General features: G+C 35.9%; 1 protein-coding gene and 2 non-coding genes across 3 annotated transcripts; all 3 read right to left on the bottom strand.

The window, feature by feature from the left end:
- Nucleotides 1–4845: 4845 nt before the first annotated feature.
- LOC141697398 (uncharacterized) lies at nt 4846–6832 on the bottom strand. Its single transcript, XM_074501796.1, has 3 exons — nt 6823–6832; nt 5420–5549; nt 4846–5308 (listed from the first exon to the last, which is right to left on the bottom strand). Exons 1-3 carry the CDS (start codon nt 6830–6832, stop codon nt 4846–4848), a joined length of 603 nt encoding a protein of 200 aa, XP_074357897.1.
- Nucleotides 6833–17710: 10878 nt separating this feature from the next.
- Nucleotides 17711–17816, bottom strand: LOC141680201 (small nucleolar RNA R71). Its single transcript, XR_012558284.1, has one exon. It is a non-coding gene; the product is annotated as a small nucleolar RNA R71 (small nucleolar RNA).
- Nucleotides 17817–24004: 6188 nt separating this feature from the next.
- LOC141682776 (small nucleolar RNA R71) lies at nt 24005–24110 on the bottom strand. Its single transcript, XR_012559942.1, has one exon. It is a non-coding gene; the product is annotated as a small nucleolar RNA R71 (small nucleolar RNA).
- Between the last annotated feature and the right edge of the window lie 2414 nt (nt 24111–26524).

Here is a 26524-nt window from a genome sequence, read left to right on the forward strand (position 1 = left end):
TAGTAATTTAAAATCTTAAGATTTGAATTTGTACGTAGTAATTTTCAATTATCAAGTAATATTAGTGAGTAGTCAATAGTAATTAATTAGTATAAATTACTTAAATATCAATTATGGACTCCTAATAGTAGTTTTTTTTATAAATCTTATTAAAACCTCAATACGGAATTAATGATATGTGGGTTTATTTTGTAAATCTTATGGAAGGGTAATGACATTTAAATAGAATTATTTTTTATTATTTATTAAATAAATTTATTTCGATTAAAGCTCTGATTAATCAATCCGATTAATCACCGATTATCCGATTAATCACCGATTATTCGATTAATCACTGAAAGGTTCCTTCACCGAACAATTCCGATTCCCACTTTTTAGAACACTGCTTGTACCTTACGAAGTTGTGGCGTACGTTAATTATTATATCTCATCCATCTGTTTTATCGTTTTGAGTACTTATATAAATATTGAATAGCTCTCGTGGATAAAAATACTTTTAATTCGAGTAATAACCAACATGCAATCAAGTCACTCTTTCTGTTGGTTAATAAACGATGTTTTAAACATCTACTTCTATTTTTTATTAATCGACGTTTTTAGATTTTCTCTCGAATGAGAGTTTTGTTCTCTCGATAGAATCTAATAATTCTATAAATATATAATTCTCTAAAATAGAGACAAGGACCGTAATTTTCATATCTAATTATTGAGATTAAACTGAAGGCGGAAGCGTACCTGAATCCATAAGGCGATAATTATAACGGTATTTGAATCTGAATAATATTCTTGGTCATTGTCTTACTCAACCAAGTACTCCTTAGGGTTTCTCAATGGCTCTCTTTGATGGGTAGAAGACAAGCCGTTACGTGTGTACTTGATATATTGGGGACTATAACCCTTTTGTATACCACCTAATTAAATCTCCCATTATAATTTAATTGGGCCTGATATTAGGTATTCACTTATTAGGTCCATAAAATAAATTAAATCTAATTGGGTTTCTTATTTGATCACTTAATTTAACCATATATAATAAATAGGAAATATAATTGATATATTTATATGTAGCCCATAAATTATTTATTATTATTAATATAATAATAACAATCTCCCACTTGGGCTTCATTTGAATCCAGAATTAATTATACAAAAGTTTAGTGTGCAACTTTATGCTATTTATCATCCTCAGATTTTACCAAAATAATTCGGTCCGTCTACTATATATGCATGAGATTCTGGCGGCATTCGTCACAAAATTTACGTGACTATATTCAACGACATAAATCAATGCATGGATAAGTGGCATGGAAATTACATATAATGTGATCTATTTAATGTCTATTTCCAACTAGTCCTTAGTCAATCTCTAACGAAATTGATTCCAATTTCCTGAACTCAATGTTAAACCACAATAAGAAAATTGAACAAAAGTGGAGTGACATTTAATAAAATTCCATCAACTGTATTCTGCAGAACATAAACAACTCAATATTTATTACATAAAATACCAAAATACAAACTCCCACTAAACCAAAGTATCACATAAGGTAATACCCATATGAGTAGTATGCTCGTAAAAAACCTTAGGTGTTAATGCCTTAGTGAGCGGATCCGCAATCATGGAGTTAGTGCCAATATGTTCTATCGAAATCTGTCCACTCTGAATCTTTTTTTTAACAACTAGGAACTTAATATCTATATGTTTTGCATCTGTAGTGCTCCTATTGTTGTTTGAATACTCCACTGCTGATTTATTATCACAAAATATCTTTAATGGTCTTTCAATATCATGAAGGATACGCAAACCAGTGACAAAGTTTCGCAGCCATAAAGCTTGATTGGATGCCACAAAAGATGCTATATATTCTGCAGCCATGGTGGATGAAGCTATGATCGTCTTTTTGGCAGACCTCTATGAAATCGCTCCACCAGCCAGTAAACATAGCCCGAAGTAGATTTTCTTTCATCTTTGCATCCTCCAAAGTCAGAATCTGAATATCCAATGATTTCTAGATGATCTAATTTCTTGTATGTGAGCATATAGTCTTTTGTTTTCTTCAAATACTGTAAGACTCGTTTCACTGCTTTCTATTGCTCCATTCTCGGAATACTCAAATATCTTCCCAATATTCTAATAATGAATGTTATGTCAGGACGAGTACAAACTTGAGCATACATTAGGCTTCCCACTGCCAATGCATATGGTATCCTTTACATTTCCCTTATCTCAAGTTCATTCTTGGGACACTGTTTGAGACTAAATTTGTCTCCCTTAGACATGGGCGTATCCATTGGTGCACAATCTTTCATGCCATTCCTTTCCAGGATCTTTTCGATATAGCTCTTTTGTGACAATCCAAGAATACCTCGAGAGCGATCTCGATGTATCTGAATTCCTAATACAAAAGAGGCATTACCAAGATCCTTCATCTCAAATTGATTAGTGAGAAATTTCTTGGTATCGTGCAATAAGCCTATATCATTAGTAGCAAATAAGATGTCATTAACGTATAAGAGAAGAAATATAAATTTGCTCCCACTGAACTTGTGATATACCCAATGTTCCACCAAGTTCACTTCGAAACCATATGATGTGATTACATGATGAAATTTGTGATACCATTCACGAGAAGCCTGCCTGAGACCAAAGATGGACTTCTTTAATTTGCAAACCACAGTCTTTGGATCTCCAATGACAAAGTTTTCAGGTTACACCATATAAATTGTCTCGCCAATGTTTCCATTGAGAAACACCGTCTTTACGTCCATCTGATATAGCTCTAGATCATAATGAGCCACAAGTGCCATCAAAATTCTAAATGAGCCTTTCGTGGAAGCCGGAGAGAAAGTCTCATTGTAGTCGATACCTTTCTTTTGAGTGAATCCTTTAGCGACTAGATGAGCCTTATATCTTTCGATGTTACCACTCGAATCCATTTTGGTTTTAAATATCCATTTGTAACCAATAGGTTTTAAGCCTTTAGGCAACTCGAGAAGATCCCAAAAGTCATTGTCTTTCATAGATTGCATCTCTTCATTCATGGCATTAATCCACTTTTGAGAGTTAAGACTCTGCATGGCTTGTTGAAGATTTACATGATCATCTTCCCTAATGCCAATTCCATCTTCATGTTCTTGTAGAAAAATAACATAATCATCTGGAATTGCGCTCTTTCGCTCTCTAGTGGATCTCCTTAGTGGCATTTCTTGTGATTCATGAGGTTGTTGAGCTTCCTCAATTGGTTCCTAATGGGGAATTTTAGTGTTGTCTTGAACCGGAGGGCCTTGAACAATGATAGGTATCATAATCTAATCATTGCTCTCGGCAGAGTCATAAATAGGATCATGACTATCTTCTTCAAAGACAATACTTTTACCAAAATCTTCCCTTCCAAAATCAACATCCTCAAAAAATCTTGCATTATCAGTCTCAAAGAAGGATCTAGTAGCGGGATCATAAAATTTAAATACGCGAGTAGGTTCCGGATACCCAACAAAATAACAAATGACCGTCCTAGAGTCCAGTTTCTTTTCATTTGGCCTATATGGCCTTGCCTCAGCTGGACAACCCCAAACATGTAAATGCTTAATACTAAGTATTTTCTTAGTCCAAAGTTTGTAAGTAGTTTCGTCCACTGCTTTAGTTGGAACCCGGTTAAGGATATAAATTACAGTCTTTAGTGCATCTCCCCAAAGTGACTCAGGCAAGGAAGAATGACTTATCATACTTCTTACCATATCTTTAAGAGTACGGTTTTGCCTCTCAGCAACACCATTCATATGTGGTTTTCCTGGCATAGTGTACTGAAGGACAATTCCACACTCCTTTAGGAAGTTAGCAAAGGGTCCTGGACATTGCTCACCTGATCCATCATATCTATTGTAGTATTCACCACCATGATCAGATCTGACAGCTTTAATACTACTATTTAGTTGAAGTTCAACTTCAGCTTGATACTCTTTAAATACGTCTAGAGCTTGTGACTTCTCATGTATCAAGTATAGGTAACCATACCTAGAGTAATCATCTATGAACATGATAAAATACCGTTGACCATTCCAAGAGGCCGTAGGGAATGGTCCACATATATCGGTATGAATCAGTTCCATGACACTTGTAGCTCGATTGGCACCTAACTTTCTCGAGTTTGTTTGTTTTCCCTTAATGCATTCAACACAGACTTGGAAGTCACTTAAATCTTAGGGATCAAGAATTCTATCATTCACAAGCCTCTGAATTCGCTGTTTAGAGATATGACCTAATCGCTTGTGCCACAACATAGCAGAATTCTCAGTTAACTTACGCTTTGTACCTCTTGCACTTAAGTGCAAAATTTCATTATTAAAAGCAATAGTATCAAGCGTATGAAGATTATCAATCAAAGAACTAGTGGCAACCACATTTGAATTTAAAGAGAAACATACTTTATTATTTCCAAAAGAATAAGTATAGCCATATTTGTCCAAACAGGAAATAGAAATAAGATTCCGTCTAAAAGGCGGTGCAACAAATGTCTCAAATAAATCCAAATAAACACCAGTTTTTAATAATAATCTAAATGTTCCAACAGCTTCAACTGAAACTTTATTTCCGTCTCTTACATAGATGAATCTTTCGGCATCAATTGGAGGTCGGCTCCATAGGCAACCCTGCATAGATACACTTATGTGAGTAGTAGCACCAGAATCTACCCACCAAGTATCCTTAGGTACAGAAGCCAAATTAACTTCAGAACAAACAAAGACAGAAGTCTTACCCTTCTTCACACGCCAAGCAACATATTTGGAACACTCTTTCTTCATGTGTCCAGCCTTCTTACAAAAGTAGCAGGTTGTTTCCTTATCCTACTTCTCTTGCAACTGATGCTTGGGTTTTCCACTTGCAATATCCTTACCTCTCTTTCTTTTCTTATCATGAGAGCTTGATGCCAAGTGAGCACTCTCAGTCTTCTCTCGCAAAACCCTCTCTTCTTCTTGCACACAGTGTGAAATGAGCTCATTAAGAGTCCATTTTTCCTTTTGAGTATTATAAATCACCAAAAAGTGTCTGAACTGAGGAGGCAGAGAAATAAGAACCAAGTGAACAAGTAACTCATCCGAAAGTTCTAACTTGAGTTCTTTGAGTTTGCCAGCAAGATTAGACATCCCAATGATGTACTCCCTTATGTTCCCCTTTCCTTTATACTTCATGGTCATGAGTTTTGACAGAAGATTACTCGTTTCTGCTTTCTCATTCTTAGCAAAATATTGCTCAATCTCGTACAGGAACTTCTTGGCACTTGTGCTTTCAACAATAGAGCCCCGAAAGCTAGTTGGAATCGTTCACTTCATGATCGCCAGACACATGCAATTAGAGCGTTCCTATTTCTAAATTTGATCCGTTTTGGGATCATCCGTAGTGGGAACTGGCTGTTTTTGCCTTAGCGCAAGGTCGAGATCCATACACCCAAGAACGATCTCAACATTCTCTTTCCACCTGACATAGTTTGTCCCATTCAACATTGGAATCATGCTTAACTGAGCGGAAGCAGAATTAACACTAGTAGTAACTGAAATAGAAAACAAATATACGATAAATGCTCAAAACTAGAATATACAATAATGTGATAAATTTTAAATATTGGCAACACCATCACAAGATACCTAGCACAATATTAAATTTTATTCTTTGGACATAAAATTTAATTTACAATTGGTACTCTCCACGCAATAATCATGTATTAACAATTAATTTCAGTCAAATAAAATACCATTCTTTGGACCGACTTATTATTCACATGAAAAACTTAATATTGTTACATACTTATTATCACAAGAATATATTAATTTTGGCCAAACGTTACCTTCCTTTGGGCCAATAAAATTTGCATAAAATTAAATATTCTACCGTCACAATAATAATTTTAAATTAATTAATCTACACAAAAGAGATCACTTTGGCGACATATTGCTTCAATCAATCAACTTAAAAATATTCGATCACTTAAATAAATAAGTTAATAATAATTTGCCAACTATTAAATTTAACTCACAAATATAATATATTCTTTACATGCAACTTACTAACCAAATTATATAGGCGCAATCCTACGGTACATCTAAATTGCAGCAACTAAATTCAAAGAGTAGTCGGGGATTTCATGTACCAGTAAATAAAAGTGTATTACAATTACATAAGGTGAAACTATGCATTGGTTCAAATGATTAACATGAGTGGTTTGCCACATAAATAAAACCAGTCTAATGAACCAGATGTCGCCTCATGCTGTTATCTTATATACAATAATAGTAACAAACTAGTAATTCTTATAGAATGTACCAATACAAAAGAATAAAGCATAATGGTGGGCTGATGGCACTTTTATATTATCAAATACTTAACCTTGATTATAAATAAAAGAAACATATCTGTAGTACGTAAAGTAAACAAAACTTTATCTAAACATTAAATAATGATTATATATGATAAAAGTTTCATATCCATATCAAATTTAGAGGCTCTACCTTATGCACATAACACAGACAAAACAAAAAATCTAATCGGCCAAGAGACAGGCAATGAACTAACTTGCGGATAGGAAAAAAAACATAATCCATATATACAATTCATCTCCGAAAAAAATAAAATAAAAAAATGCCAAATGATTGAAAAATAATATGTATAAAATTAGCTTAAATCAATTCCAAATAAAAAATATGAAGAGGCTCTGATGCCAATTGATAGAATCTAATAATTCTATAAACATATAATTCTCTAAAATAGAGACAAGGACCGATACTTCATATCTAAGTATCAAGATTAAACCAAAGGCAGAAGCGTACCTGAATCCATAAGGTGATAATTGTAACGGTATTTGAATCTGAATAATATTCTTCGTCATTATCTTCCTCAACCAAGTACTCCTTAGGGTTTCTCAATAGCTCTCTCTGATGGGTAGAAGACAAGCCGTTACGTGTGTACTTGATATATTGGGGACTATAACCCTTTTGTATACCACCTAATTAAATCTCCCATTATAATTTAATTGGGTCTGGTATTAGGTATCCACTTATTAGGTCCATACAATATATTAAATCTAATTGAGTTTCTTATTTGATCACTTAATTTAAACCAATATAATAAATAGCAAATATAATTGATATATTTATATGTAGCCCATAAAATAATTATTATTATTAAAATAATAATAACACTCTCTCCTTGTTTGATAATATCTTGTTCACGTGACGAGTATTTTCATTTTGTCTTTCTTAAAGTAAATTTTTTGAAGAGCATACGGAGCAATCCAAATCTTCATTAGACGAATTATATACAAAATTAACAATGGAAGTCGAAGAAGAAGGGTGGTTATTGTCGGTAGTGATGCAATTGAACAAAGTAAATTAAAGAATGTTTTGTTTTAGTTGGGAGGTCTCTTACGGAGAAGAATATTAATTTCAATGCAGTATTAAACATGTTGTAGAAGACATGCATGTACAATAACAAAATTAAGTCACATTGATAGTCCTAATATTATACTACAAGAAAACAATCAATAGACATCACCCCTTTAACATCGGTTGTGTTTATGACCGTTGTTAAAGGGTTTTTTTACATCACTTTTACTAAAACCGAAGTTAAAGTAGTTTATAGACATCACTTATAATCGAAACCGATGTCTCAAACACTTTAAAAGAACACGCGGAACTCTCTTTCCCCCTTACTTAGTAAAATTTTCACACCCCCTTCAAACATTTTCATTCCCCCTCCCTCTCTCAACAATTCCATTCCCCCGCTCCTTAAGCTTAGTCACCATAGTTTCCATTTACAAACTCACTCACAAACTAAATTCACTAACTCACAAATTCACTCAAGAACCCTAAATTCAAACCCCCAAATTTATACCTTAGATTTCAAAACTCCTAAATTCGAATCCAATTAGGTCGAACACTACATTTCAATTTTTGTTTGTTGGATGCATATGAGGCTTTAAATTGATGTACTGGTTACAAAAGAGGTTTCATCTATCTCGAATCCCTCTAAATTAGTAAGTAGTTTTCTAATCATTGTTTTAAAATTCAAATTTTGGTTTTTAATTGACCTTCCTTTTACGGATTTATTGATTCTCAGTATGGGTCATTTCTAAATTAAGTCATTCTTCAAATTTAGTGTACAGATCTATGCTTGTTAATTTTGGTTTTTAATTGAGTTTCGTATAGTTTTATAATTACAGTGTCTGATTATTGTTGATCGTAGGGTTGTTTGTTTTGTAATAATAGTTTTGTAATTATAGTGTCTGATTATTATTTACAGGGTGACCTTTTGGCTCCTGAAGATGTTCTTTATGTGCTGTGTTATAACACGGATAAATGGGACTTAATTTTAAGTATTCGAAACGATTTATCAGGGAAGGGGTAAAACTACATGTGACTTCCTTTGAGGCGTGGATGGAGTTTTCTGCTCAGAGAGGTCCTTGCAAGTTTCTTTGTCATTAAACATCTCTCGCATTGAAAGTATTCTTGTGTTAAGTATTATTTTTCTAGTAGCTGATGGGTTGGTGATTGGCTCTTGTTTTTACTCACAAAATTCGATTCACCTTTTGTTGTAGATATTCAAAGATTTTGGTCCATTAAGAAGCTAATGATAGATACATGGAGGTGATACAGTCTTTCAACTGGTTTTTCATGTGAAGGTATGCTTTTATGTTATACTCTCAGTCTCTTCTCCAATTACTTGTAACAATGATGTGGTCTGTTATGCAAAAAGGGTAAAATGGACATGCTTAATGATATTGTACATTACTTATGAAATTTGAAGGAATTCAACTATTGAAACTAAGACCAGCATGATATTTCAAATTTCACAAGGACCCTTTACAAGCATTCTGCCAAATGGTTGGTTGTGTTTCTTCTAGAAATAAACTGAGAGACACTTAAATTATTAGAACATAACTCTATTTGTTTAAATAAATAGTGGTTTATAAATAAATAAATAAATCTTTATATTTACATTATTAAATAATATAAATACCCAGAAATAACTTAAATTATTTGTGGAGGATCCTGATCTGTTTGCTTGTACTCAGAGACAAATGGACTAATTGATTGTTTTCTTGAAGGATTGCCATCCAGGCAGAGTACTCACCCTCGCGTACCAGTCATTAGAATTGGTGATAATGGTACTTTTTACTTATAAAGAATCAAAAATAAACACCATACGTGCAACTTTTCTGGTTACATCATGTTCTTTTTAACTACTTTGGCACTAGTACTGGTAAATATATCGACTTTTTGCACATTTCTTCTCTGGATAGTCGATAAACATTTGCATGAGTACCATTATAGTCTTTTTATACAGTTGGATTTACTTATATCAGGAAAAGGGGCACTCAAAACTATATTGTTATATGTAAATTTGTTGCTGCTTTAGGAGTAGCGGATGCTCACGTTCAAGGCGGAATGGTAGGAGACCTATCTTTAATGTTTAAAGATTTATTAGCAAACGCGAGGTTTATTTATATTATTATAAATATAAATTTAAAAATTTTTTGTGGGTAGGTAAACCAACGGCTACCTGTGTCCGTTTCTTTGGCTGTTTTCCACTGTAAGTTAATATTATTTTCAAGCTAGTTGTTTGTTCTGATACAAGGTATAGCGCATTCTCCCTTGCTTTATTGCTTTTGATGATTGAAGTACCACTTCTTTCAATTTGTTATTGCTTTATTTTTTGCATGCTTCTATGTTTGATATATATATTAACAACATTAAAAAGCTAAATATTTGTTATTATGACAATCGAAAGAGGCATACATGTGCATTAACCTATTTGATTTGTAGAATTAATTATCCTCCAGCAGTAGAGCATTTGAATCTCAGCAACAGATCCAATGCTAATCTTGTGGAAGCTTTTAAAAACATGCAAATGGACGAAGAGGAAACACTTGAGAATGGAGGCTCAGATTATGAGATATACTGAAGATGCATGCTCATAAAAATAGTTGTATTTTGCGTGTCTCTCATATCATGGTCCAGGGAATGTTAATGTACCAAATCCCTCAATGTCGTGCATCTATCTCATGCTTTGGACCTATAAATAGTTATGTTAACTATTAAAATGCTAAATAGATGCTCCAGAATAATCTACTTATGAAGATCAATTGATCAGTTATAAAAGCTATTAGATTTATGAGGTGTTTTTGTAATAAATGTTAGGAGATAAGATTATTTTGTTTTAATGCCTGAATATTGTTTATGGTTGCGTGTTACTTTGATGACAAATTGTGTTTACTGGGATTTCTTGAATATTGTAAGGGGTTGTGCAAGGAGAGGTTGATGTGAACATTGGTGCAAACCCTTCTGCTAAGGGTGGTGATGAAGATGAAGGTGTTGATGATCAAGCTCAGAAGGTGGTTGATATTGTACAATGGACACTAAGTTGCATCTTTTTGATAGGCCACTGTCTCTCCTGTTCTCTCGTATTCTACTTGGTTTCACAAGCACCGGTCCTGGGGAAGTAACTCGCTAGATAATATATGTTGTACATTTAAGAATTATATATGTTTTTAATTTTTTCAAATTTGTATATTGGAATACATTGTATTAGTTTTGATATTGATAATCAAGATTTTAGTTATTTATATGTGATTAAAGTGTTTGTTTTGTTTATGGTATTTATTTATTTATTTATTTATTTATAAAATTTTCAAATATGTAGGCATAGACATCAGTTGCTGACTGATATTTAAGTATGTCTAAAACATTGTTTTTATTTAAAGAGGCGTTGATTTATAGTTTAATTAACATCGTTTCTTAATTTTCACATCGGTTACTCACTGAGGTTCTAGTATGTCTAATACATCGGTTATTTATATAAAAATGATGTAACATGTTGTCTTTCACATCAGTGTAGAACCAATGTGAAAAACAAGGACCTTTTACTACACCCACGTAGACATCAGTTTTTTGCATTTTTCACATCATTGAATAACCGATGTCTATTGACGTTTTTCTTGTAGTGTTAAGTTGTTTGATAATCAATTTTGTATTATATATTGTATATTTTGAGTGTAAAATGGTTAGAAATTAGACTGGGGGATTTTTCCATGAACAAATTAATGTTAAGGAATAAACCCTGGAAGAAGTTCAAGCCATGATCATCCCTCAGAGAAAAGATGTAAAAGTTTGGAGTTGAATAAAGTTGTTCAATGAAAAATATTCCAATTCAAGATATCGACAAGTCACATATCAAGTTATACCGAGAAATCATTTGAGAAGTCCAGAATGACTTGTAGAGAAGTCCAAAATGGCTTATAGAGAAGTCTCAGAGATATCTACAAGTCAAATCAAGATGTAGAGAATTGGAGATATCGACAAGTCAAATGAAGATGTGAAGAATTGGAGATATTGACAAGTCAATTTCTCGTATAGAGATCTCAGAGATATTGATAAGTCAAATTATGTATATAGAGATCGCAGAGATATCGGCAAGTCATTTCTTCATGTAAAGATCTCAGACATATCGACGAGTCATTTCACATGCAAGGATCTAGAGACCTCGACAAGTCAAGTATAACTATAGAAAACTCAGAGATCTCGATATTCATTATGCTTATCGAGATGTCACTTCTCTATATAACAAACTTGAGATCACGACATACTTCTCAAATTCAGAATGCAGACAAGTTCAAGATTCGAGATTACCAGTCAACAAATGATCTATTCACTAGATTGAAAAGTCTACAAGATCAAAGGCCAAGATTAACTGGACAAAGGGTGGTCACAGATCTACAAGATTCTTCACAGATTTAGTAAGCTAGAAATGGAAATAGAAAAAGGTTTCTTTAGAAAGTAGTTTAGTACGTTTTAGTGCAAGTCTTATAAACTTGTGCTGCTAGTCTATAAAGCATGCATGGGTCCTTAGTTCACAAGTAACAAACATATTTAGATTTTCTTATAAAATCTCAAGATAGAAGTTGAGTTCTTGTTTTCTTAAGAAAACAGAATTTGTAGTAAGACAATCTTAATTAATACAATTAAGTGAGTTTTTAAAAATATTGTGGTTGTTGATTAATTCTGTAAACATAATATCTCTACAATATCTTAACTGCTTTGTTCACCCACAATCCAAACAATTTTAAAAAGGCTAAAAATCCAACAAATACATTCACCCCTGTGTTGCAATTCAATATCCAAAAAGTGGTATCAAAGCAAAATAAAAGTAAACAGATAAAGATCTTGGAAGAATGAGTGCACAAAAGATAAGCAGTATCAAGATACGAGCCTTTGATAAAATCAACTATACACTATGAAAGAAAAAGATGATGTTGTTCATAAGGATTGCGCTAGGGCGAAAACAGGCGCTAAAATTCACACAAGTATACGCATTCGCAAGTAGTATAAGATATAATTCAAATTCGTTCCCACAGAGACTGGTTTATGTTAAGTTCAATTTATGCACCTAAGCAACAATGTATGGTTATCGCTCAATGCTAAGATAAATAACAATTTGGGTTTTGATTAAACTAAGAGATTATACTAAATAGCATTAACTAAGAGAATTGAGGTTGAATTACTTATATGAGATAAACATGGAGTTCTAACTTCATTACTACTTCATTCAAAGTCATTGTTCTTAACCTTGGTATGCAATGGTGATGACAACTAATCAGATAACACGAAACTAGTAATTGCCAACTTTCATTGTACAAATACCCTACTACCAGACAACCACAAAAGAGATAAAAGGTGAATAGACACCAATTATGTTGAGACCCTATATGTCTATAGAATTTGACAACATAAAGGTTTGATGCGCAAGTTATCGATCGTGATTACATAGGGCAAGTAAGATGGTTAAAATTACCTAAGAATTATGCATAATAATTATACATGAACCTATGCTAGCATGGCAAGTTCTAAATCTCTATATTCACTATCGCTTCAATAGAGATTAACATGTTATCTTATATGTTAGCTACGCACATAAGACGAATAAGCACAATCAATACTAGGATATCAATCAATCACCACACACCAAGATATTGAAACAAATTAACTATAGAAATTCATAAGTAAATCCGTTAGAACCCCACGATAACGATTAGTTCAAAACCGAACTCATCATCACCATGGGTTCCAATAAAAGCATGATATAAAATAATATAAGAGTACTAGGGTTCAAAGACAAATCGAAAACAAGCATCCAAGTATCAACTATATTAGAGAATACAAAAGTATTCTTCTCCGTAGGCGTTTCGTGCTCTCTAGGTCTTCTTATTGCTCTCCCTGGTCTCCTTCTTTTTAAAAACATCTTTTTATTGATATATATAGGCTCCAGGATGACCAGGACTCTCAAAATCTTCAATTTTGACTAAAATCAGGATTCTGGTGCAGAAACTGGGCACGGGCGCGCTACTTTCTTCTGGAAATTTTCTGACAATTCTTCTTTTGGCCGTATCTTGAGTTCTGCTCGTCAGAATTAGGCGATTCAACTGCTACGCAAAGCTAACAAGATTATCTACAACTTGAGAATGGACTAGGATTCCAATTATGATATATTTTCAGTTTTTTTCCTTGAAAAAGCTCATTTCTTCATTTAACTGATGCCTGAAATGCAATAACACAAAAACATATCAAAAATACCAACTTGAGTCCAAAACACCAACTTAAGAATGTAATTAAGCATTCCAAGTAGATATAAAATCCACTCATCAGATTTTCAACCCTATATACATTCAGATTCTCAAGAATGGACCTTTTATTCCCCGAAAGACCCCTCAAAATACTGAAAAAGAAAAGGGCTCTCTAGAAAGTGGCCTGCAACTAATACTAATAGAGTCACTTGACAATGTTATGTACAACAATATTGTCAAATGTGACACAACCAAACAGATTTGAGAGAAAACTGAAATTCTGTGTGAGGGTACAGAGGAAGTAAGATCCAATCAAAGGAGAATACTGGTGTCTCAGTATGATAGTTTCATGGCTAGACCTAAGGAAAGGATTACTGAAGTTTTTGAGAGATTTAATAAGTTGATAAATGACTTGAAACTTCATGGTAAGTATTATGAAGCTGAGAAGGTAAACTTGAAGTTTTTGCTCACACTTCATGACCACCTTTAACAGAAAATATCAACTATTAGATAAAGAAGAGACTTGAGCAGAATGACACTAGAAGTCTTGTATGGGATTTTGAAAATATATGAGCTTGAAATATTATAAAGGAAGTCATTAACAGAAAACCAAGGACATGTGGTTGATGAATCAAGTGCCTTAATGGTCAATAACAGTGCAGAAAGTGAAGATGAACAATATGCTCAAATTCCAGTCATTTATTTTGTTGAGTATAAGAACAAGGGACCTCAGAAACAAGTTCTTTTAGAGCTAGAGGAAGATGAATTCTTCACCCTTGATGAGCTAGATGAGATGGATCAATTAATGGCTTACCTGGCTAGAAAATTCTCTAACATCAGGGTTAAAAAGCCAAGGTTTTTCAAGAACAAGGGACAGTCCACAAACAGCAACAACTGGAAATCAAAAACTTAGTTCAACTCAGCTAGTAAAGGTGGCTACAAAACTGGATCTGTTTATAGATAAAAAATAATGTGCTTTAACTGTGATAAGTTGGGCCACTTTGCAACTGAGTGCAGCAAGCCAAAGTAAGTGAAGAAGGATAAAGCCTATCTGGAATTAGAAGCAAAGTATGAAGCTCTCTTGAAGAAACAACAGGGAAAGGCTTACATAGATGAAGGAAAGAGTTGGGATAAAACTGATGAAGATGATGATGATAATGAAGAATTTAGGAATTATGCACTCATGTCTCTTGAGCAAGGAGAGTCATCCTCATCAAAATTAGAGTTACCAACTTTAACTACCATTGATTTAAATATAAGAAAATATAAAGAAACTGTTGAAAAGATGAGTGGAGAGATGTTTCATATCTACACAAGCATGGTGGCAGCTAGTGAGGAAGTTAGTAGACTATTAAAGATTAATGAGAAGTTTGAGATTGAAAAACAAAAATTGGAGCTGCAGCTTATTAAACTTGAAAAAGGTAAGCAAGACAATGAATATCTGAATAACAAGCTAAAGTGTGCAAGTGAAATTGAAGCCGTGTTGAGGGAAAAATTGGAAAAGAATGAGGTGAAATTAAAGTCTTTCAGAAATGTATCTCAGTTGATTGGACAATACCATGAGAGAAGCAAACCATGTTCTAATATTGCTATTGGTTTGGACTATGATGACTTGAACAATAACAAGAAAATTGAAGGTGACAAAGGTAAGGCAATTACAGATCAAGATGTCCCAGTTATACTGAGAAAAGTAGATGTACCTTTGTTCAAGGCATGTGAGGTTAATTTTAGTGAGGTTAAGTTGGTCATCAAACAAGAATTTACGGATGAAGACAGTGGAAAGAAGGATGAAGAAACCACTCCTATTGTTGAAATTAAGAAGATGCCCATATTCAATCAAAATACAAAGACACCAACCAAGGAAATCAAAATTGAGAGTGCTAGCAAAAAGAAGAAAAACATAAATGGGAAGATAGGTGTGAACAAAAACAGCAACTATGTCTATGCTGCAGATGCTTGTTGAGTGGCATTAATGACACTTTATTACGCTCCGTAAAGATTTGAATTGGTGTATTTGTACTCAAGTTGTTGGCGTTTTTACGTATTTTTGTAGTATTTTTGCATTACAGGTAATTTCCAGGTAATCAGGTAAATTAGCATGGTTGTAGTGCTAATTTGGTATTTGGATGGTATTGGAATAAAGGCTCGTGAAAAGATCGGCTCAAATCATCAAGGAGAAGAAAAGAAATCAAAATTTTATTCAGGAGGACGGCGCACCCGCGCTTAAGTAGCGCGCGTCCGCGCCCAATGAGCAGAAACTCAGCGTGCCCGCGCTGGTCAAGCGCGCGGCCGTGCCAGGTCGGGGTAGCAGAATTATGTTTATATTGGGATTTTGAGAGTTTGAAGCCCTGGTCAATTCTACAGCATATATATACGTAAATAAAGACATTTTTCATAAGGAGAGACATAACAGAGCTGAAGGAGAAGACGACAATAAGACCTATAGCACAATTCAACGAAGGTGAAGAAGATCTAGTTTATTTTTATGAATCTTTGTTATAAGTATTAATCTTGGATGCTCGTTTCTTGTTTTTTTGAACCTAATACTCTGGATTTCGTACTTTGTTTATTATTCGTTTATAAAGGCTATGTTTATTATACCATACTTTTATCGGAACCCACATTGATGATGAGTCCGATTGTGGGCTAATCGTTATTATGGGGTTCTAGCGGATTTATTTATGTATTTCTTTAGTTGATTTGTTTCGATGCCTTAGTGTGTGGTGATTGTATGATAACCTAGTATTGGTTGTGCTTATTAATCTTATGAGCGTCGCGAACTTATAAGTAGGTTATTAATTCTTAAAGAAGCAACAGTGAATTTAAGGGTTTAGAAGTTGCCATGCTAGCATAGGTTCATGTGTCATTGTTATGCATGATTCGTAGGTAATTTTTACCATCTTACTTGCCCTATGTCATCACGATAGAGAACTTGTGCATTAAACCGTTATGTTGTCAAATTCTATGGAGATATAGGGTCTCAATATAATTGGTATCTATTTAGCTTCCATCTCTTTTGTGGATGTCTTGTAGTATGTTATTCATGCAACGAAATTTGGCATTTAGCAGTTTCGTGTTATCTGAAATGTGTCATCACCATTACATGCTAGGGTTAAGAATGAAAAGGCTATTGAATGAAGTATTTAATGAAGTTAGAATCCCATATTTGTGTTATATATTATTCAACTCTTTTTACTCTCTTTAGTTAATGTTCTCTAGTATAATTCTCAATAGTTAATCGTAGTATAATCAAAATCCAATTTGTTATTCATTTTAGCATTGAATAATAGCCATATCATTGTTGCATAAGTGCATAAATCATAAAGTTAATCTAAGCCTGTCCATGTGGGAATGAACTAGAAATAATTCTATATTACATATGAACGCATATACTTGCGTGAATTTTAGCGCGTGTTTAGCGACTAACAAGTTTTTAGCGCCGCTGCCGGGGACACGGTGTTAACTTTTAGTTTATGTGTTTGTCATTAATGATCATTAAAGTCCATTGACTCAGACATTGTTACTTACTTACTCTTTTCCTTGTCATGTTTCAAGTACTCTAGCGAGCGTGTATGCATACGCGTTCACGGACTCGTAAGAGAACTCTGGATCAAGCCGAGGAAGAAGCTGTAGTGATTCGAAAGGAAGTTTTTGAGGACGAAGAGAAAGTAGAAGAAGAGGAGAAAGTCGAGGAACCAGGTTTAGTAGTGATGGGAGATCAAGCAGAAAATCCTAAGGCTCTGATGGACTATTCTCAGCCTAAGATCAATGATATTCAGTCGAGCATCATCAGACCATCCATCTCGGCTAACACCTTTGAGATCAAGTCAAGCACGATTCAGATGATACATAACTTAGTTCAGTTTGGGGGTTCTCTTATAGAAGACTCCAACATGCACATCAGGGATTTCATCGAGATATGTGACACTTTCAAATTCAATGGGGTGACTGAGGATGCTATCAAGTTGTGACTCTTCCCATTTTCTCTGAGGGATAAGGCAAAGTGCTAGTTATATTCTCTACCACCAAGGTCTATCACCAAATGGGAGGATCTAGCTCAAAAGTTTCTCACTAAATTCTATCTTATGGCGAAGACTGCTGCAATCAAGATGCTCTTACTCAGTTTGCTCAATAAACTGGAGAATCTTTGTGTGAGGCTTGAGATCGATATAAGGAGATTCTAAGGAAGTTCCCACACCATGGCATGCCTGATTGGATGATTATAAACTGTTTCTACAATGGTTTTGGCGCTCAATCTAGACCTATGCTTGATGCAGTGTCTGGTGGAGCCTTATGGGCCAAAAGCTATAATGAAGCTTATGAGTTGATTGATCTCATGACAGCTAATGAATACCAGAATCGTACGCAAAGAATGTTTCAAGGAAAGGTCGCAGGTTTCTGGAAGTTGATATAGCTACTGCTATAGCTGCTCAACTTCAAGCTTTGACGATGAAAGTGGAATCTTTGTTGAATTATGGAGTTAATAAAATCACTAGTGTTTGTGAGCTTTATGAGGGAGCACATGAAACTGAGAAGTGTGCTATTTCTAGCGAATCAGCTCAATTTGTGAGCAACTTTCAGAGATCACAGCAACAAGCTCCAGCCACTTATCATCCAAATAACCGCAATCATCCTAACTTCAGATGAAGTAACAATCAGAAAGCGGTGCAAGAATCTTATCAGCCATATACAGCAAAGTAGTATAACCCTCCTGGTTTTCAGCAACCACAATATGCCCCTAGGCAACAACTTCAACTTCAGCAGTTACTGCAAGCTAATGAAAAATCTGAATTGGAGGAGTTAATGCGTATGTGTAAGAGCTAAGCTGTGTCTATCAAGACCTTGGAGAATCAGATTGGGCAATTGATAATGCATTAATGAATCGTCAACCCGGCACGCTTTCAAGCGATACTGAAGTTCCAGGCAAGAAGGAAGCTAAGGAGCATGTTAAGGCAATTATATTGAGGTTTGGTAAGGTTGCAAATCCTGAAAAAGCTAAGACTCCAGAAGCTGAAGTTGAGGCTGAAGAAGAAGAAGTGTAGAAGGAAGCAGAAGTGGAACCAAGGAAGACTACTGTTGAGCACACTCCTCTTGAGTGTAATATAGGGGAGAAACAGATCTACCCTCTACCTCCTTTTTCCTAAGAGGCTACAGAAGAAAAAGCTGGATAAGCAGTTTGAGAAGTTTATGGAGGTGTTCAAGAAACATCACATCAACATACCTTTCGCTGAAGCTCTTGAAGAAATGCCTAGTTATACAAAGTTTATGAAAGGTATTCTCTCTACGAAGGTGAAGCTTGATAACTTAGAGACCGTTGCTCTCACAGAGGAATGTAGTGCTGTGCTGCAACAAAAGTTGCCTCTGAAGCTTAAAGATCCTGGAAGCTTCACTATTCCTTGTACCATTGGAAATGTATCATTTGACAAGTGTCTCTGTGACTTTCGAGCTAGCATCAATCTGATGCCCTTGTTAATCTTCAAGAAGTTGAACTTGCCTGATCCAAAACCTACTTATATGACTTTGTAGTTGGCCGACCGTTCTATTACATATCTGCATGGTATTGTGGAGGACGTCTTGGTCAAGGTGGATAAACTCATCTTCCCTGCTAATTTTGTAATTCTTGATTTCGAGGAGGATAAGAAGATTCCTATAATCTTGGGAAGACCTTTTTTGGCTATTGGCCGAACCTTGATAGATGTGTAGAAAGGTGAGCTCACCATGCAAGTGATTAATCAGGATGTAACTTTTAATGTGTTCAATTCCACGAAGTTCCCTACGGAAAACGAGGAGTGCTTAAAAGTTGAGTTGGTTGATTCTGTGGTTACTTTAGAACTTGATCAATTGCTAAGGTCTGATGCCTTAGAGAAGGCCTTATTGGGGAATTCTGATAGTAAAGATGATGAAAGGGATTAGCAGTTCCAATATCCGAATGCTTCTCCCTGGAATAGGAAGATTAATATGCTTTTTGAATCTTTGGGAATGAAGGAGTTGAACAAAGCTCCTAAGCGCCTCAAGCCATCTATTGAGGAAGCTCCTACTCTTGAGCTTAACCCTTTACCTGAACATTTGAGGTATGCATTTTTAGGTGATGCATCTACTTTGCCTGTTATTATTGCATCTGACCTTTTAGGTAGCGATGAGGAGCAGCTTTTGAGAATTCTTAGAGAATTCAAATCGGTAATTGGTTGGACTATAGAAGATATCAAAGGAATCAGCCCTTCGTATTGCATGCACAAAATTTTGATAGAGGAAGGAAGCAAGCCTGCTGTTGAGCAACAGAGAAGGCTAAATCCAATCATGAAAGAGGTTGTGAAGAAGGAAATCCTCAAGTGGCTGGATGCAGGGATCATTTATCCTATTTCTGACAGTTCATGGGTAACCCAGTGTAGTGTGTGTCAAAGAAATAAGGTATCTTTGTGGTCGCTAATGAGAAAAATGAGCTTATTCCTACACGAACAGTCATAGGGTGGAGAGTTTGCATGGATTATAGGAAGCTAAACAAGGCCACGAGAAAAGATCACTTTTCTTTGCCGTTTATTGATTAGATGCTTGACATATTGGCAGAGCATGAGTACTACTGTATTCTGGATGGTTATTATGGTTATAATCAAATTTGCATTGCTCCAGAAGATTAGGAGAAGACTACTTTCACTTGTCCATTTGGTACTTTCACCTTTCGCAAAGTTTCTTTTGGGTTATATGGAGCACCAGCCACATTTCAGAGATGCTTGATGGCTATCTTCTTTGATATGATTGGTCAGAATGTGGAGGTGTTCATGGACGATTACTCTGTGTTTGGTGATTTATTTGATGAGTGCTTGCAGAATCTAGGAGACGTTCTCAAGAGGTGTGTTGAGACCAATTTGGTTCTCAATTGGGAGAAATATCATTTTATGGTGCGATAAGGCATTATTCTTTGGCACAAGGTCTCTAGCAAGGGTCTTGAGGTGGACAAAGCCTAATTGGGGGTCATCAAAAATCTTCCCCCACCAATTTCTGTTAAGGGAGTTCGTAGTTTTCTTGGCCATGCGGGCTTCTACAGGAGGTTCATCAAGGACTTCTAAAAAATTTCTAACCCTTTGTGCAATCTTCTGGAGAAGGATTTCCCGTTTAAGTTTGATGACGAGTGCGTGGCTGCTTTCAAGTTCTTAAAGAAGAGTTTAATCACGGAACCTGTCATAACTGCACCTTATTGGAGTGAACCTTTTGAGATGATGTGCGATGCAAGTGACTATGTAGTTGGAGCAGTTCTTGGGCAGAGAAAGAACAACATATTTCATGTGTTCTACTATGCTAGTAAGACCCTAAATGGTGCACAACTGAATTATACTACTATGGAGAAAGAACTTTTAGCTATCGTCTATGGTTTTGAGAAATTTTGATCTTATCTGCTTGGGATAAATGTGACAGTTTTCACTGATCACGCTGCAATTCGATATCTCGTCTTGAAGAAGGACTCGAAGCCTAGATTGATGATATGGGTTCTTTTACTTCAGGAGTTTGAGTTACAGATCAAGGACATAAAAGGGACTAAAAATCAAGTCGCTGATCATCTCTCGCGTTTAGAGGATCCAATTATAACTTCACAAGATAAGACATTAATAAATGAGTCTTTTCCCGATGAGCAGCTGTTTGGAGTGCAAGAGGAAGAACCGTGGTTTTCCGATATTGTGAACTACCTTGTGAGTAATATCATGCCTTCCGACTTGACATACGCTCAAAGAAAGAAGTTTCTGCATGAAGTGAAGTGGTATAAGTGGGATGAGCCGTTTCTTTTTGACAAGGAGCGGACCAAATCATCAGGAGATGTATTCCTTACAGCGAAACGGGGAGGATCTTGTGAGATTGTCACTCAACGGCTTATAAAGGACATTATGGTCGAGAAAAGACAGCAGCTCGTATTCTTCAAGCAGGTTTCTTTTGGCCGACCTTGTTTAAATATGCTCATCAATTCGTTTTGAAACATGATCGATGTCAACGTGTTGGTAATATGTCCAAGAAGGATGAGATGCCTCTTAATGTGCTTCTCGAGGTTGAAGTCTTCGATGTTTGGGGAATTGACTTCATGGGGCCATTTGTCTCATCTTGTAACAATCAGTATATTTTGTTGGCGGTTGATTATGTGTCGAAATGGGTTGAAGTGAAGGTGTTTCCAACAAACGATACGAGAGTAGTGCTTAATTTTCTTCACAAGCAGATATTCACAACTAAGAGTCATAATCAGTGATGAGGGGTCACTTTTTTGCAATCGCAAGTTCCCTGCTATGATGCAAAGATATAATGTGAATCATCGCATTGCTATGGTTTTTCATCCTCAGACGAATTGTCAAGCTGAGGTATCTAACAGACAGATCAAGCGCATTTTAGAGAAGGTGATAAGTGGATTTTATATCACCTTGGAATGCTTTATTACAAGCTTAAATTGTTGTTTTAGACTCAAGTTGTTGGTATTTTGATGTGTTTTTGGGTTATTATATTTCAGGTATCGGTTAAATGAAAAAATGAGCTTTTAAAGGAAATATGATGAACATTTATCAGATTTGGAAGTCAAGGCCATTGTCAAGTTGTAGAAAATCTCATTAGTTTCACGTGGATAGTTGAATCGCCTAATTCTGACGAGTAGAACTCAAGTTATGGGCAAAATAAGATTCATTAGAATTTTCCACAAAGGCTGCACCCGGCCGCGTCAGAAGTGCACGCGACCGCCTGATGACACGCGGCCGCCTCTAACCCGTACGCGACCGTGTGCTGATGCGCGGCTGACTTCGCTGATTTCGCTGAAAAGGCCTTTTTTGAGTGGAATTTGACGATTTTAAGGGTCCAGGTCCAATATGGGCTTCTATATACTTAAAAAAGGGCTTTCATCAACCGGGAAGATTGGGAGATCAAGGAGAAGACCTGGAAGCATAAAACAACTTCGGAAAAGAAGATCTTGTTTTCTACTTGTGATTCTTTGAAAATAGTTGTAACTTTGGATGCTCGTTTTCACTCTTGTTGAATCTTGACCTTTTTTTATTCGTACTTTGATTATTATTCAGTTTATTAAGACCTTGTTTATACTATGCTTTCATTGGAACCCATGATGATGATGAGTTCAATTATGGGCTAATCGTTATCATGGGATTCTAGCGGATTTACTTATGGATTTCAATAATTAATTTGTTTCGATATATTGGTGTGTGGTGATTGATTGATATCCTAATATTGGTTGTGCTTATTCATCTTATGTGTGTAGCTAACATATAAGATAGCGTGTTAATCTCTATTGAAGCGACAGTGAATATAGAGGTTTAGAACTTCCCATGCTAGCATATGTTCATGTATTTGTCATGCATGATTCGTAGGTATTTTTAACCATCTTACTTGCCCTATGTAATCACGATAGATAACTTGCGCATTAAACCGTTATGTTTTCAATTCTTATAGACATATAAGGACTAAGCATAGTTGTTGTCTATTCAACTTCTATCTCTTTTGTGGATGCTTGGTAGTAGGGTATTCGTACAACAAAAGTTGGCGTTTACTAGTTTCGTGTTATCTGATTAGTGTCATCACCATTACATGCTAAGGTTAAGAACAATAAGGCTATTGAATGAAGTATTTAATGAAGTTATAATCCCATGTTTGTCATATATAGTAATTCAACCTCAATTCTCTTAGTTAATGTTATATAGTATAATCTCTTAGTTTAATAAAAACCCAATTTGTTATTTGTCTTAGCATTGAGCGATAACCATACATTGTTGCATAGGTGCATAAATTGAACTTAACCTAAACCAGTTTCTGTGGGAACAAATCAAATTTATATCTTATACTACTTGCGAACGCGTATACTTGCGTGAATTTTAGCGCGTGTTTTCGCCCTAACAAGTTTTTGGCGCCGCTGCGGGGACTCGGTGTTAATTTTTAGTTTATGTGTTTGTCATCAGTGGTCGTTAAAGTTCACTAACTCGGATTCTGTTACTTTCACGATTTATTTGTTTGTGTTTCAGGTACTCATTACAATGGGAGATCCAGCAGCACAAACCAAAGCCTTGATGGATTTTTCTCAACCCAAGATCAATGACATTCAATCTAGCATTGCCAGGCCCGCTATCACAGCTAATACCTTTGAGATCAAGCCTGGCATAATTCAATGGGTACAGAATTCAGTCCAGTTTGGGGGTTCTCCAACGGAAGATCCCAATACGCACATTAGGGATTTTATTGAGATCTGCGACACCTTCAAGTTCAACGGTGTTTCTGAAGATGCTGTGAAGCTGAGACTGTTCCCATTCTCTATGAGGGACAAGGCTAAGAGCTGGTTACACTCTTTACCAGCTGGTTCGATTACTATTTGGGAAGATCTTGCTCAGAAGTTTCTTACTAAATTCTTCCCTATGGCGAAGAGAGCTGCACTCAAGAATGCTATTACTCAATTTGCGCAGAAAACGGCAGAATCCCTATGTGAAGCTTGGGAGCGCTACAAGGAGATGTTAGGAAGTGTCCTCATCATGGAATGCCTAATTGGATAATCATCAATTGTTTTTATAATGGGTTGGGAGCACAGTCCAGACCCATGCTCGATGCAGTATCAGGCGGAGCATTATTGGCAAAGAGCTATGAGGAAGCTTATGATCTAATTGAATTGATGGCTGCTAATGAATATTAGTATCCAACCCAGAGATGTCCACAGGGCAAGGTAGCAGGAGTTCTTGAAGTGGATACAGCTACGGCTATCACTGCTCAACTAAAGGCGTTGTCTATGAAGATCGATTCTCTGGCTAACTATGGTGTTAAGTAAATAATTAGTGTTTCTGAGCTGTGTGCAGGACCGCATGTGACAGAGCAATGCACTATATCTAGTGACTCAGCGCAGTTTGTGAGCAACTTTCAGAGATTCCAGCAACCAGTTCCAAACACTTATCATCCTGACAACTAGAATCATCCTAACTTCAGCTAGAGCAACAATCAGAATGCGATACAACAACCGTTCCAGCAGTTTGGAAATAAGCTATTCAACCCTCCTGGTTTTCAGCAACAAATTACACCAAAACAACAAACTCATGGTGCATGTCTATCTTCGAATGAAAAAATCTGAATTGGAGGAGTTGCGGCTTATGTGCAAAAACCAGGCTCTTATATGCCAAAGCCAGGTTGTTTCTATCAAGACTCTGGAGAACCAAATAGGGAAAATTATTAATGCCTTATTGAATCGACCACCAGGAACGCTTCCTAGTGATACAGAAACAAATCCAGGCAAGAGGGAAGTTGAAGAACAGGTGAACGCCATCACCTTAAGGTCTGGAAAGGTCGTAAGCCCTCAAATTCAGCAAAAGGAAGAGCCTGAAAAATCTCAAGTTTCAGAAAATGCAGTTGTGGCTGAAGAAGAAGTGCAGAAGAAAGCAGAGGTGGAACCAAGGAAGACTACTGTGGAACACACTCCTCCTGAGGGTAATACAGGGGAGAAACATATCTATCCTCCACCTCCTTTTCCTAAGAGGCTGCAGAAGAAAAAGTTGGATAAGCAGTTTGAGAAGTTTTTGGAGGTGTTCAAGAAACTTCATATCAACAAACCTTTCGCTGAAGCTCTTGAACAGATGCCTAGCTATGCGAGGTTTATGAAAGGTATTCTCTCTCGGAAAGTGAAGCTCGATGACTAAGAGACCGTTGCTCTAACGAAGGAATGCAGTGCTGTGCTGCAACAGAAGTTGCCTCCGAAGCTTAAAGATACTGGAAGCTTCACTATTCCTTGCACCATCGAAAACTTGACGTTCGACAAGTGTTTATGTGATTTAGGAGCTAGCATCAATCTGATGCCCTTATCTATCTTCAAAAAGCTTGGTCTGCCTGATCCGAAACCAACATACATGTCATTGCAACTAGCTGACCGTTCCATCGCTTATCCACGAGGTATAGTGGAGGATGTCTTGGTCAAGGTGGATAAACTCATCTTTCCTGCGACTTTGTAATTCTTGATTTTGAGGAAGATAAGAAGATTCCCATCATCTTGGGAACACCATTCTTGGCTACAGGTCGAACTATGATTGATGTACAAAAAGGAGAGCTTACAATGAAGGTTCATGATCAGAAGGTCACTTCTAATGTGTTCAAGGCAATAAAGTTACCCACAGCTAAAGAGGAGTGCTTTAAAGTAGAGTGGGTAGACTCTGTCATGAATTCGAAATTTGAGCAATTGCCAAAGTTAGAGACCTTAGAGAGATCCTTAAAGGGGAAATTAGTTATTGATGACAAGGAAGGAGCAGAGCAACTGCAGGTTTTGAATGCACTTTCGTGGAAGAGGAAGTTGGATATGCCATTCGATTCTCTTGGGTTAGCAGACCTCAAAATTTCTCAGGAGCGTCTCGAGCCGTCTATTGAAGATGTTTCTACACTTGAGCTTCACCCACTACCAGATCACTTGAGTTATGAATTCTTAGGTGCACCACATGATAAGGGTTTGGGATATATTTTTGATGATGTAGAGGGTAGCTGAACGAACCCTCCAATGCTACAGAGGGTTCTTCTCATGTGCGGTAGGCAATTGATAGGACTGATGTTGGTGATGAGCAGTACAGGCGAGTAATTAGGCACATGGAGGCCATGCACGACATTCACCATCGTTTTGCTGCAGATTTAACACGGGCTGTAATATCCGGGATGTATCGTGTAATTACTTTTGCTAATAAATAATTATTATATGTGTTCAGTATCAATTCTTTAAATTATTTGTTAAGTGTTAAATGTGTTTGGATGTTTAAAAATAATGTTAATTGAGTATTTTAATTTTCATATGTCCAAATTAAAATATAGATAATTGTCATATCTTCCTAATTATTTTTATGACGATTTATGATTTTATAGGAATTATATGGATTCTATAAAATCTTTTTCCGAGTATTTAAAAACTATTTTATACAAACGGGAACCAACCG

Source organism: Apium graveolens, chromosome 1 (genome assembly GCF_009905375.1).
Source record: "Apium graveolens cultivar Ventura chromosome 1, ASM990537v1, whole genome shotgun sequence".
Classification (NCBI taxonomy): Eukaryota; Viridiplantae; Streptophyta; class Magnoliopsida; order Apiales; family Apiaceae; genus Apium; species Apium graveolens.